At 29.6% G+C, this 12,232-nt stretch overlaps 1 protein-coding gene across 2 annotated transcripts; it reads right to left on the reverse strand.

The window, feature by feature from the left end:
• Positions 1 to 751: 751 nt before the first annotated feature.
• Positions 752 to 4,688, reverse strand: LOC109809645 (auxin-responsive protein IAA26). Of its 2 annotated transcripts, none has more exons than XM_083065412.1 (6): positions 3,871 to 4,688; positions 3,243 to 3,766; positions 2,192 to 2,466; positions 1,679 to 1,826; positions 1,166 to 1,230; positions 752 to 1,053 (listed from the first exon to the last, which is right to left on the reverse strand). In XM_083065412.1, exons 2-6 carry the CDS (start codon positions 3,677 to 3,679, stop codon positions 1,007 to 1,009), a joined length of 972 nt encoding a protein of 323 aa, XP_082921538.1. In that variant the 5' UTR covers positions 3,680 to 3,766; positions 3,871 to 4,688; the 3' UTR covers positions 752 to 1,006. The 2 variants fall into 2 exon arrangements, with proteins under 2 accessions (XP_082921538.1, XP_020228600.1); XM_020373011.3 differs by having other exon boundaries at positions 2,198 to 2,466; positions 3,871 to 4,671.
• Positions 4,689 to 12,232: the final 7,544 nt, after the last annotated feature.

Raw genomic sequence — 12,232 nt, forward strand, 5'->3', positions numbered from 1 at the left:
CACCAACGAGTAACCATTGCCTCATTTTACAACTAAAATTTGTGTAGAGCCTTTTAACAGGGATGATCATATGTAAGTTAAATAATTATGGATGTACTTGGTTATCCATTGGAAAGTGTGTTTTCACTCCTTAATGTATTAAATGTAAAAGTAACAAGGTAATTATTTTAAAGTGAAAGTAGGTTAATTAACTTGAATCGAATGTAAATTTTATTTCAACACACTATAAAATTAGATAATTCTTTAGATGTACTAAATTATCTAAAAATGTAATCAAAATACCTCTTCCAAGATTTGGTATAGTCAATTTGAGCACAGTTTTTGTATTTCAATTCAATTGATTAAGGACGCTGAATTATCCCCCGTTAAGATCAAATGATGGACCAGAAGCATCTTGCAAAAGTAGGCTCCAATAATTCGTTTGGTTTTTTCTTTTGATAATAATTTAGGTGACATTTTGTAAAAATCTAAAGTCTTCAGCATGTATCCAAACTGCCATCGTGAGTTTTAAACAAGTTATGCCACCAAGGAATTAACATTTAACCATAGCCTGCTTGTACTCTATGCTGGGAAGAAGAAAATACTACGTCGTAAGTTGAGAAATCGTGTTAATAGAAATTGAAAATCACACGATTTTGAGAAAAACATACAATTTTTTTACAGGCTCCCCACTTTGGTTCTTTACCACGTCGATGTGAATTATTGAGACATTGGAAGAAAAAAAATCCACCTACAAAAAGGGGCTTCAAAATACAAACCAAAAGTTAATGGTTACTCAACAGTAAATCATAAGTACACACATCCGTGAAGTTTCCCTTCCCTATTTATACAGCCCATAAACATTTCAAACCTTCATTAAAAAAAAAAAAAAACATTCATCACATTACTTAGTTGTAATGTATGCAGCTAGCTTCATTCCATGATCTTCACCAGCGAAAAGAACCAAAACGTCCAAATTACAAGAGTCTTCAAGTTTCAGCAGGGAAACAAAGCTTCAAACTGCGCTTCATTTCATTGCCGAATCAAGTGCTATCTTCTCTTGCTTACTGCCAACTGAAAACAATAACATTTCTTCAATTATTCACTCACAACATAAAACAAATAAATAAAAGACATGGAACTAGCTTTTCTCAAATATATAATATAATATAAGATTCCAACTCACGGGTAAAAGCAGAAAGCTCAGAACTCTTCAACACACGTAGCCTCTTCACTGTTGATACAAACATGCTGCCAAGCATATGTAGACATTAGAAAAACCATATAATAAACCATCTTCGCTGCCAAGTGCCAAACCAATCATAGTTTTCTAGCAATAACTAAATCGTTATATAAAAAAATATAAAAGGGAAAGGCCAATTGCGAGAGTTATTTAATATTTATAGTTTATTTGTATTTCTGAGAGGGGACAGTCGTACAGGTGTCTTCATGTGAAAGCACAGACATGCCATGGCATGTACTGCTTCGGATTTATTCACAACAATTGCCAAAAAGTTGTTTCATATAAATATATAGTAATTGTTAAGCACAAGGAATCTAACTAATATCTATTGCAGTTTTGAGATCAAGATGTTAATTCAGCATTGGCCCTCACACATCAAGTGGTGAAATATAATATTGAATAAAATAAAATAATAATAATGCATGAGAATGAGATAGATAGTGATGAGATGCTTACTGCCATGGCACATCCCCAACAAGCATCCTGTCTCCTTCATTATCCTCATAAACAAGAGTATACTCCCCTTTTCCATCCAATAAACCCGTAATCGCTTTCTCTTCCTCCACCTTGTTGTGAGCTCCACCAGCAGAGGAATCTCTTTGAGCTGAACAACAGTGGCAAAAAGACAAAATGAGATAACTTCACCAAGTTTCCTTCTTGACAATACCAAAATGGTCTAAAGGGCCAATTAGAAATTGTATTAAAAAACTTGTTTGGTGAAAAAAGATTGACTCTAAGCATTAAATGTTGAATTAATGTAGCCAACCCCCACGTACATAGCTAGTCATGAATTAAAAATAAAAACCTTCCTTTTGCTTGCTTAACTTACTAGTTCGGTAGCTATCACACAAAAGTAGGAAACAAAAAATTTCCACACAAGGAAGATCTATATCAACTCCAAGAGAATAAAGAATTGTGATAAAATTTGATCACATGTCACAGGCATTGAATTAGTGAGACAAAAGTTACCATTACCAGCAAGAAGGCCTCTGAATAGCTCGTCCACGGCAGAAGAGAGATTTTCATAGCTGTCGTAAGCATTGAGGTCCACTTTCCTCCCTATTGGAACTCCATCCATGTTGATCTTGACAAACAAGCCTTTACCATAGTTGTCAACAGGTTTTTTACCAGCAACCTCGTTGTGCTGTGATGACTCAGGAGGTGGCTTAGAGTTAGAACTGCTTGCAAGGTTCTTCCTGAAGGAACGAATTGGGGGCCACCCCACCACTGGAGCAGGAGCAGTTCTGTTTGTTGTGGGTCCACAAAGGAAAAAAAGTTATGTTAGGCATGAAAGTGAATAGTGAAACTGGTATGAACCAGGCTAAAAGTTTAAAATAAAATAAAAAAACAAAAACAAAAAACAAAAGATGAGGTGGGGCTAAAGAGCTCTCACTAGCACCACCCTGCCATCACTACTCATCACATTCACATATTTAGTATTGCATAATTGCATAAAACATATGTATATGTATTCTTGTTTATTAGTACAATTTAAAATTTAAATGAACAAGGAAAAAACAGACTTCTCCCAGGAGGGACCAATAAATTAAAAACGGAGAGACAAAAGAAGAGGAGAGAGGGAAATAGAGACAGGGTCAGATATTCACATGCCAATGTCAAACCTCAAGGAGGATAACGAAGGCACATAATAAATGACAGATAGCATCAAAAAACCGATGTGGACATATCTGAGAAAACATGGCAAGCAAGTATATCAGAACAAAAACAGCCAGTACAGAGTACAGGGAGATCAAAGCTAAAAAAATTGTCCCTTCTTTATTTCTGAGGATGAGGATATATTGCCATATAGGTTGTAATTAATAATGGAAATCTCTATAGTTATTTCTTTCACCCAAAAGTGCAACAACGGGTTGTGAAACACTAGATCTAACATACGGTAACAAGTAGAAAGAAAGAGGCAGGGTTTGCATGGACCACAGAAATAAATATGAGTGTGGGAATGAATATCCTCTGTCCAAAAGTTACAAAACATGGATACAAGAAAGAAAAGTTGGAGTACCTTTTCTGAGAGGTGTTGGGTTGTGACACAGCTGTATTTGCAGAAGAGGGAGAGAACACTTTTGTATCATTATTCTGCAACTCTACCACCTTAGGGCAACAGGCCTGTGAAGCTAATGCTTCCTTTCCCATCACAGGTGGGGTTGATGGGAACTGAAGAAACGAAGAAGCTTTGTTGTGGTAGCTTGGCCATGGAGGGGTGGTATCCTTGCTTTGGAAACCATTTAGTATTGCATGAGAGAAGCATCCAAGAGAGAGTAGAGACTCTTCTCTTTCTGTGTTGCTTTTCTTCATTTTACCACTGTGAGACCATTCTTCACCACCGGGTGGACCTAGCCTCAGTTCAAGCTTTCTCTCCTCTGAACACTTTCCTTCGCTTCTGTTCATCAAATCCAACAGTTGAGGAGATGCCTCGCTTCTTGACCTTTCATCCATCATTACTTCACACTCGAAAGAAAGTTTCCTCCTTGCTCACCAAATATATATATGCAAGAAACAAAACAAAACAAACTCGACAACTCCTCACTGGTTCATGCAACAAAATAAAACACTTTAGTTAGAAACAAAAAGGTTTTAAAAAATATAACAAGATGATATAGGGGTTGGTGTTAGAGAAGTGAGATTCTTACATGACTAACCACAGTTTATAACCACGAAAAACCACATCCTTAGTTGTGAAAAAACGGATTCCTTACAACAAGTGGGAGACTCTGAAGCAAACTAACAGGAAGAAGGACCTACAATGAAACCTTAAAAGGTTTTAAGGTTTTGGGGAGTACAAAACGTTGGATAGGCTAAGGTTGCAGGAGGAGGAACCCAAGTAAGTATTATCACAGCTCAATGGAAACCCCACCAAGAGAGGAAAAAAAAAACACCCGAAAAGCAAAGGTGGAGGGAGCTATAATAGCATGGGATTGTAATCTAACTTTGGTTTGCTTTAAGTCTTTTATTTGCACGCTTAGTGGGTTCTCTCTCTCTCTATGTCTTTGCTCTTTTTAAGGAGAGAGGAAGGTTATATTTGAGAAGAGGCAAAACAAAAATGAAAAAGATTAAAAGAGAGAGAGAGAGAGACAGACAGACAGAGGGTGATAAAAACCAGAGAGATTCCCCTTAGAACACAAAACAGGAACGGAATTAGAGCAGAATGCACGCAACCTGAAGTCTCATAAAAATAACGTTAGGTTGTTTAGCACAGGAAGTAAAGCAGGCTGTGCTTGTGTTGTGTGTTTTGCTGACCTCTCCTAAAGATACTCTCACACACTCCCCCTATAGCCTTATACCCTTATAGCTCCTACTCCTATTCCTATTCCTTTTTCTTTCTTCACATCACACATCCCAAACACCCCCTCCCTTTATTAGTTCTTTGCTAGAAAATGACCTGCACTGTAATTTAACATTTTCTCCCTAATCAGTAATCACACTCACTCAATTTGATCATTTTTCCACTTTTTATTTTCCTTTTGGATCTGAGTCAAGCGAATTAGTTTACTTAAGCACTTGAAAGTCCAAAGAGAGGGACACTCACACTGGCACGCTCAAGTCCATGGTGGCATAAAGGGACAAAGTTTTACCCTTTTAGTAATGATGGTAATGCTAGCCCTTGTTAATTGGCTAATTAAATATTTGAATTTAATTTAAGGGCTAAAGAAAAAATATAAATTGAAAGGGTCTGAGATGTCAGGAAATTGATGGATGGGATAGCAAAGGTTGGTTTTTTGTTTTTATTTTGGAGGGAGAGGATTTGCATGATCCACATTTGCAGGGTTCTGCAATAAAAACATGCAGATCCCATGATCTTGTCTCCTCTGCACTCTCTCTCTCTCTCTCTCCGTCCACATATCCCCATATGATGAAAATTTCAGGATGCTGAATGAATGGGAATAGGATTCCCTGTGCCGCTATTCAACCGTGTCTGCTACAATCATCCTCTCCTTGCCGTTTGATTTCTGCCAATTACCATTGGGATTTGTTTTTGTCTATTCTAAATCTGACAAAAAGTTTAGTTTCTTTTTTTTTTCTCTCTCTTTAATTTTTCATGATAAAATACGAAAATAACAAAATTTTAAAAAAAAACTCTGTCTGCTGAAGTCTGCACTTAACAGCTCAAAGGAGAACAACTTTTGTTGCTTTTCCTTTTTGTTTAATGATAAAGGAATTATTTAGGTTATATTTGTTTTTTAATTTTGTCGGAATTAACTTTCTTGAAAAATATGTGTTTGAACAGACTATTAAAGTGAGTTAAGAAAAATTAACTTCATTAGATTAGATTAGTAAAGCATATTATCTTCGAAATTAATGTTAAAAAAGGCATTTTATTTATTTGTATGAGTGAACAAACCGCACTTTGTCCACGAAAAAAGGAAAAACCCTCACTTCATCATCGTCTTCTTTTCCTTTTCCGCTTTAACAAAAAGTATATAAAATCATGTCATTTTTAAGGTTTAATTTCTATGTTGTACTTCTGATGCGAATAGAATTTATAAATTCTACATTTGAAATTAGTTATATCTAATAAAAGTTAAACATGTTTATTTCTACTGAAATTAATTTTCTTCCCCACAAAGTAAATTACAATCCATCAACATACTATAAAAACCAAATGTAGTGCACCGAAGTGTAATTTTTGGTGCTGATCAAATAATCACTTAATTATCTGCATGATCAGGATGGAGAATTGGGTGGAAAGTGTAATTTTTTTTAATATAAATTGCTTTGATATAAAAATAGGTTAATATAAATAAATTTATTTTTCATGTATTATTCATAAATTTATTTTCACATTATTATCTAATCAAAATCATCTTAAATATAAATTTCAAAATAATTAACTATTATATATTAAATGTGGGTCACTATCTTACACATAAATATTTTTAAAATTTTTAACTTCTTATCTAATTTTATTTTTTTCATTTATCATATTTATTTATGAAATAGATATTAAAATAAAGTATAAAAAATTAAAAATAATTTATGCCACAATATAAATTATATGTCTTAAATTCAAAATATAATTTATGTTTAAAATAAATTATTTATACAAATTTTTAATAATATATATATATATTCAAATATATGTATATAATTTATTATAATTTTAAATTATATATGAAAACATTTAACCTATAAAATGTACAAACTAGAATATTAGTTATAAGCACAATTAACAAACTTATTTTACATAATAATTTATAATTGAATACTAATGTAAAAAAAATATTATCAATATTTAACGATTCAACAAGTTCCTTCACTTAATTTATAAACCTATAATTCTCATACAATAGTTATATAGATAATCATGTAAATCTATACATGTATAGCATAAAAAACATAACACTAAAATTATAAATCCTCTTGAGGGGTTATATACATACCTTGTACACATATACAATCTATATCAAATTCATAATTGTATACAAAATAAATCTTATTCGTCAATCAAACGTCTATACACAATTATGCTACATCAGAGTAGCAGCAACACAAAAGAGTAATTCCCAACATAACTTGTCACCAAGCAACATGTTAATCTTATCAAATCAAGTATGATTATTTAGTTTCAACTATATGGAAAAGAAATACAAGTTTGTGAAAAGAAACAACATACAACACACAAGTAAACAACTTACAACAACATAACATGGACAATTTAATCAACATATAATCCAACTATACACATCAATTTCAACTTATAAACCACATCATCACACCAACATCTCAACAACTTATAACACCACAACAATATCATCATAATAGTTTTAAATAACCAATACGTTGCTACGCATATTAATTATGGAAATCTTTTATAATAGAGGTGAGCAATTTAAGTGGTTATACCCTACTGAATCACAACGTTTGACCCATCACAATTAGGTTAAGTACAGACAACATTTGGCCTCAAAGAGTGCCACGTTTACAACTTAAATTAGATTTTTTAGGGTTTTCCACTTAAATTATGAATCCTAATACTATTATTAGGGTAAAACATTTAGGGTATGAACCTATCACAACTTTAGCTTACAATATTAAGTATCATATTAATCATTATCATTCAATCACAAAACATCACATTTTTATCATGCAACTTGCACTCGGCACCATTATTGGATGCCTAATGTCATTGAGGTAAGGGGCTTCTTGTGTCACTCATGTTCGATATCAAACTATCTATGCTCAACGTGGTTGAGATAGAAAACCTTCCACTCTCTCGCACCTAACGTGGCAAAACCCCATGCTTAACACCAGTCAAGCAAAGAGTCTCCGTTTGATTCACATTCATCGCCACACTATTGGCATTTGATGTCAATCCAAGTAGAAATGATTCTCTCTTTTCACACTCGATGTCATCAATTATGCATCCAACATTAAGAGAATGGAAACCCTTAACTTCAAACCATGTTCGACACCATGAAGGCATATCTTATGCGATACCAGTTTTTTCACTTGTGAAGAAACTCACTATGTCCAATCTACTTGAAACTCAACAAAATTCCAACATGCAACAAGATATACCACATATATTCAACTTGTAAGACTAAAAAACAACTCCAAAAATCAACATGCAATCAAGATTCATAAGGATCATCAACCAACCTTCACAACCAACATTTCAAGACACCCCAACTTCATCAAAATTCGCATCTCAAGAATTCAATCAATCAACAACTACAGATCAAGGATTCCATGCAACAATAAATCATTATTCATCAACATTGATTCGAAATTAAGTTTCCTTTACATTTTGTCAATCTAAACTGAGGAGAGGAGAGGAAAAGAGCAGGAAAAACTCTATATGACAGTTGACTTGAAATTCTTAGCATTGCACGCTTCAACTTAGCCAAGTGATTCAATTACGAGAAAAGGAAAAATATAAGGATTTCAATCTACAAAGAGGGAGAATAAAACTTGAGCTCTAGAAAACCTCTCTCTCAAAAAATCTTATGTACCTTTTTTGGAACTAAATCAACTTAACTATGCTTAAGACTAACTTAAAAGCAACCTAACTTTCAACGTTCCCTAACCACCAAGGTTCTCAGATAACAATATTGTCAACAACTCACAATTAATCATAAATTAAAGTAATACACTCAAAACATATTGTGTTAAACAATAAATACTATTTATATTAAATTAAAATATATAATATTTTTAAAATTTTATATTGGTCAAATTTTTATAATAACTTTGTATGAATTCCTTCAATATATATATATTTTTTTATTTTTATTTTAAAGTCTAGAGATATCTACTGCATAATTAACCACGCTCAAATTGAATAAAACAGTGTGGATAACAAAGTTTTTTTCCCATATATTTAAGATTATTAATTAATAAAAAAAATTATACACTAATAAATTCATGAGATCAGTGATAATAACTTGTAGTTATTATGTATATATATTATTTTAAAATATTCCTAAACATCTTTATGTTTATAATAATATTATTTTAGTAAGTAACTTTTAATAATATTTGAATTCACATCAATTTTAATTAGATGTTATCAATGAAAATAATAATTAATTACTTTTTCCATTAATATTAATGTGACTCTTATTGATACGCAATGCATAAATGTGCAGCCAAATATATACTTAAACTTAAAAATCCTTCTAAAAATAAGGCATTCAAGCAGCAACGTAATCTAATCCCTTCCGTACACCATTATGTCAAAAATATAGATAGACAATCAAGTTGTGCTGTCACCCTCCTGCCCTCCAAATAATTTATACTAAATTATTCAAAAGCTATGAAAATTACATCGTCATTCATTTTTTAATTGTGAAATGACGTATTTTCTCAATACGCCAATGCGTGACGCCTTTACATATAAAAAGAAGACTGAATCATTTATAAAGTTTTTTTTTAATGCATGTAACTAATTATATTTTTTAATATATTTACAGTAACATGATATAATTAAAAAATGTAATTAATTGTCGATATTAAAAAAATTTATATTCATAATATATAAATAATTAATTATAAAAAGAATTAAAATTTCTTAATACATTTATGTTTTATTTGGAGAGAGGAAGGAATAGGCCATACATACTACATTTAACATTTAAGTAACATTTTATTTATATTTAATAAAATGCTAATATAGATTAAATTAACATGTAATTACAATATCTTTTTAAAAAATATTATTAATTCAGTAATTTTTTATTTTTTTTATCTTAATGTTGTTCTTTATAATTGTCTTTTAAATTTTAATTTCACATCAAATTAAAAAATGATAAAAAAAATATATTTTTCTATTTGTAATTATTTTCTAAACTTAAATTTTTACATTCAATAAAAGAATTATACATGAAGAGTATATAACTTTGAAGTAAAATTTAAAATAAATGAAGTTTGATATGTGATTTAGAGTTGGTGGTGATTAACTTAAAATATTTTCTCTTATTAAATTTTTTTTAAGATATCTTAAATCTTAAATGATTTGTAAACAAAAGTCATAAAGTATAAGTGGTAGTATAATATCTAATTATCATTTTATAAAATTTACAAAAATTTAGTAATATTATTAAAATGTTACGAAATACTACTTTGATAAAATTTTAAAAAATATTGCCATTGATATGTAAAATATTATTTAATTTTTTTAACAACATAGGTTTTATCTTACATTTGATTAAATTTTGCAACAGTATATTAGTAACATTTACTCATAATATATCAACATTTTTCTAATGTTGTTAAAAACACATTTTGTTGTAGTGAGAAAGGAATGAGAGAATCAATGAAAATTAATTTGATAAGAAATAGGTAAGAAATAAAGTAAAATTGAATAAAATTTGTAATTGCTTAGTAAAGTGAAATTAAATAAAAAATATAGTGAAATTGATATTTATAATCACTATTTTACCCTCACTTTATAATATAGTTTGAATTAGATTTTGATATTATGTACTTTTGCATATTTCCCAAATTTCACAAAAAAAAATCTCAATAAAAAAGGTATAAAAAATAATATGAGATTTCTTTTTAATTCCTCATTATTCTTCTTAAATATTCTCTACCAAACACAATTTTTTTTTTCAAATTCATTCTAATCCATTCTCCTCTTTTCTAAATCACCTCGACCAAATATTTGCTTAGAAACATTGTTACTTGAACTTTTTTTAAAGCTTTTCTTATTGTAAAATTGGCCAAGTTGAGTTCTGGTTTCATCCATCTTTTACGATATTTTTTATTCAGTTATCTCCCTCTCACCTAATTACATCGACCAAAATAAACTTGTTAGTTATTATTTAAATACTACGTATTGCTCAATGATAAATTTTAAAGCAAAACATAAAATTTTAAGAAACTATATTTATATGAAAATATTATCATATTATGCACACATTACATATATATTTAAGTTAATAAATTTTATAAATTATCCTTGGATATTTATTTAAGTTTTACTTCAATCGTGATTCAAAATCCGACAAAAAGTATATTTATCATTTAAATATCTAAGCACAATATCAGTTTCGAGTTAGAGACTATTTTAACTTTTAAAGAATATTTTTATAGTGTATAGTAACATTCGAGAATAAATCTTACTCTACAAAAAAACGGTAATAGTAAAAAAACATATATAAACAACTATTTATTATTTTATCTTCACTATAAAAAAAAAATTATTTTTCACTATAAAATCAATCCAAGTAAGTGCATTCGAATTGAAGCTGGTGAATGGTAATAGTAATATAAAAATGCGCTTAATTTCCAGTTAATTGCAACAATTTCTATTGCTACACACACCATTTATATTTTCCTTCTCTATTTTCAAGAATTTTAAAATTAAACATGATAATTTTTTAATCTAATTCAAATATATATCGATAATATAAAACTCATAATTAACTCAAAATATGTACGTACGTATATTATTCTTAAATCCCATTTTGTAGATTTATTTGATTCACCAAATATTATAATGCTATACAACACAAATATAAAAAATAAAATTTCATTTTTTTGTTACATAATATGTTAAGAGACAATTTTTTTTTCTCAAATACAAAAGCACATACTAGCATGTTGATAGGATTATTTTTACGTTTTTATTAATATCTCAAAAGACCTTTTATGTATATGTTTTATAAATCGTTATTTTTTTAATTTTATCGTAGGATATTATTTATATTTTAATAATTATCTTTTATAAAATAAGAGACTTAACCTTTTATTTAACGGAATTTGTCTTTGTACATCATTTTATCACTTTTATTTTATTGATACAGGATTTTGTTTGTATCTCAACACATTGTATCAATATTATTTCATTCCTTATTATCTATATATGTCCAACACCCCTATTGTTGGTCTACCTTTGTTGTCCTTGACCACTATTATATTTGCAATCATTTATTATCACTACACTTTTATTGTTATTGTCGTTGTTGTTTTCATTATTATCACTGTTATTAATGTTATTATCATCATTATAACTTTTGTTAGTATAATTTTCATTAAGATAATAATTTATTATAATAATTAATATTAATTAATATTATAATAAATTTAACATTATTTTATTTATATTATCTATCATTTATCAAATAATATAAAAAATAAAATGTTACTAAATAATTGAAGTATTTATTATATATATATTTTCCTATATCTTAACACTCACCTATATAAAACTCCAACCGTGTGGATAGATAAGTTATATGTATTTAACTATTTATAGTTGAGACATTTATTTCTTTTGAAAGAATGAATGTGTAGTGTATAGTTGTATACACCTGAGTTGAGACAGCAATGTTAAGTAGGTGGCGTTGGTTGTGTGGTGTATGTGGCGGTTTTGTCACGTTTTCAGGTTGAAACATTTGTTCAGGCGTTAATCAATGAGACAGCCATTCACGTGTGTGAGCTTCTACAACTTCTGTTACTGTGTCTCTGTCTCTGTCCTCTTCCATTTTTTTTCATTTCTTTCATCTAAGACATGAAAATCATTATTTTACAAATATGATATTTCACAAT

Source organism: Cajanus cajan, chromosome 10 (genome assembly GCF_000230855.2).
Source record: "Cajanus cajan strain Asha chromosome 10, NIPB_CcT2T_4, whole genome shotgun sequence".
Classification (NCBI taxonomy): domain Eukaryota; kingdom Viridiplantae; phylum Streptophyta; class Magnoliopsida; order Fabales; family Fabaceae; genus Cajanus; species Cajanus cajan.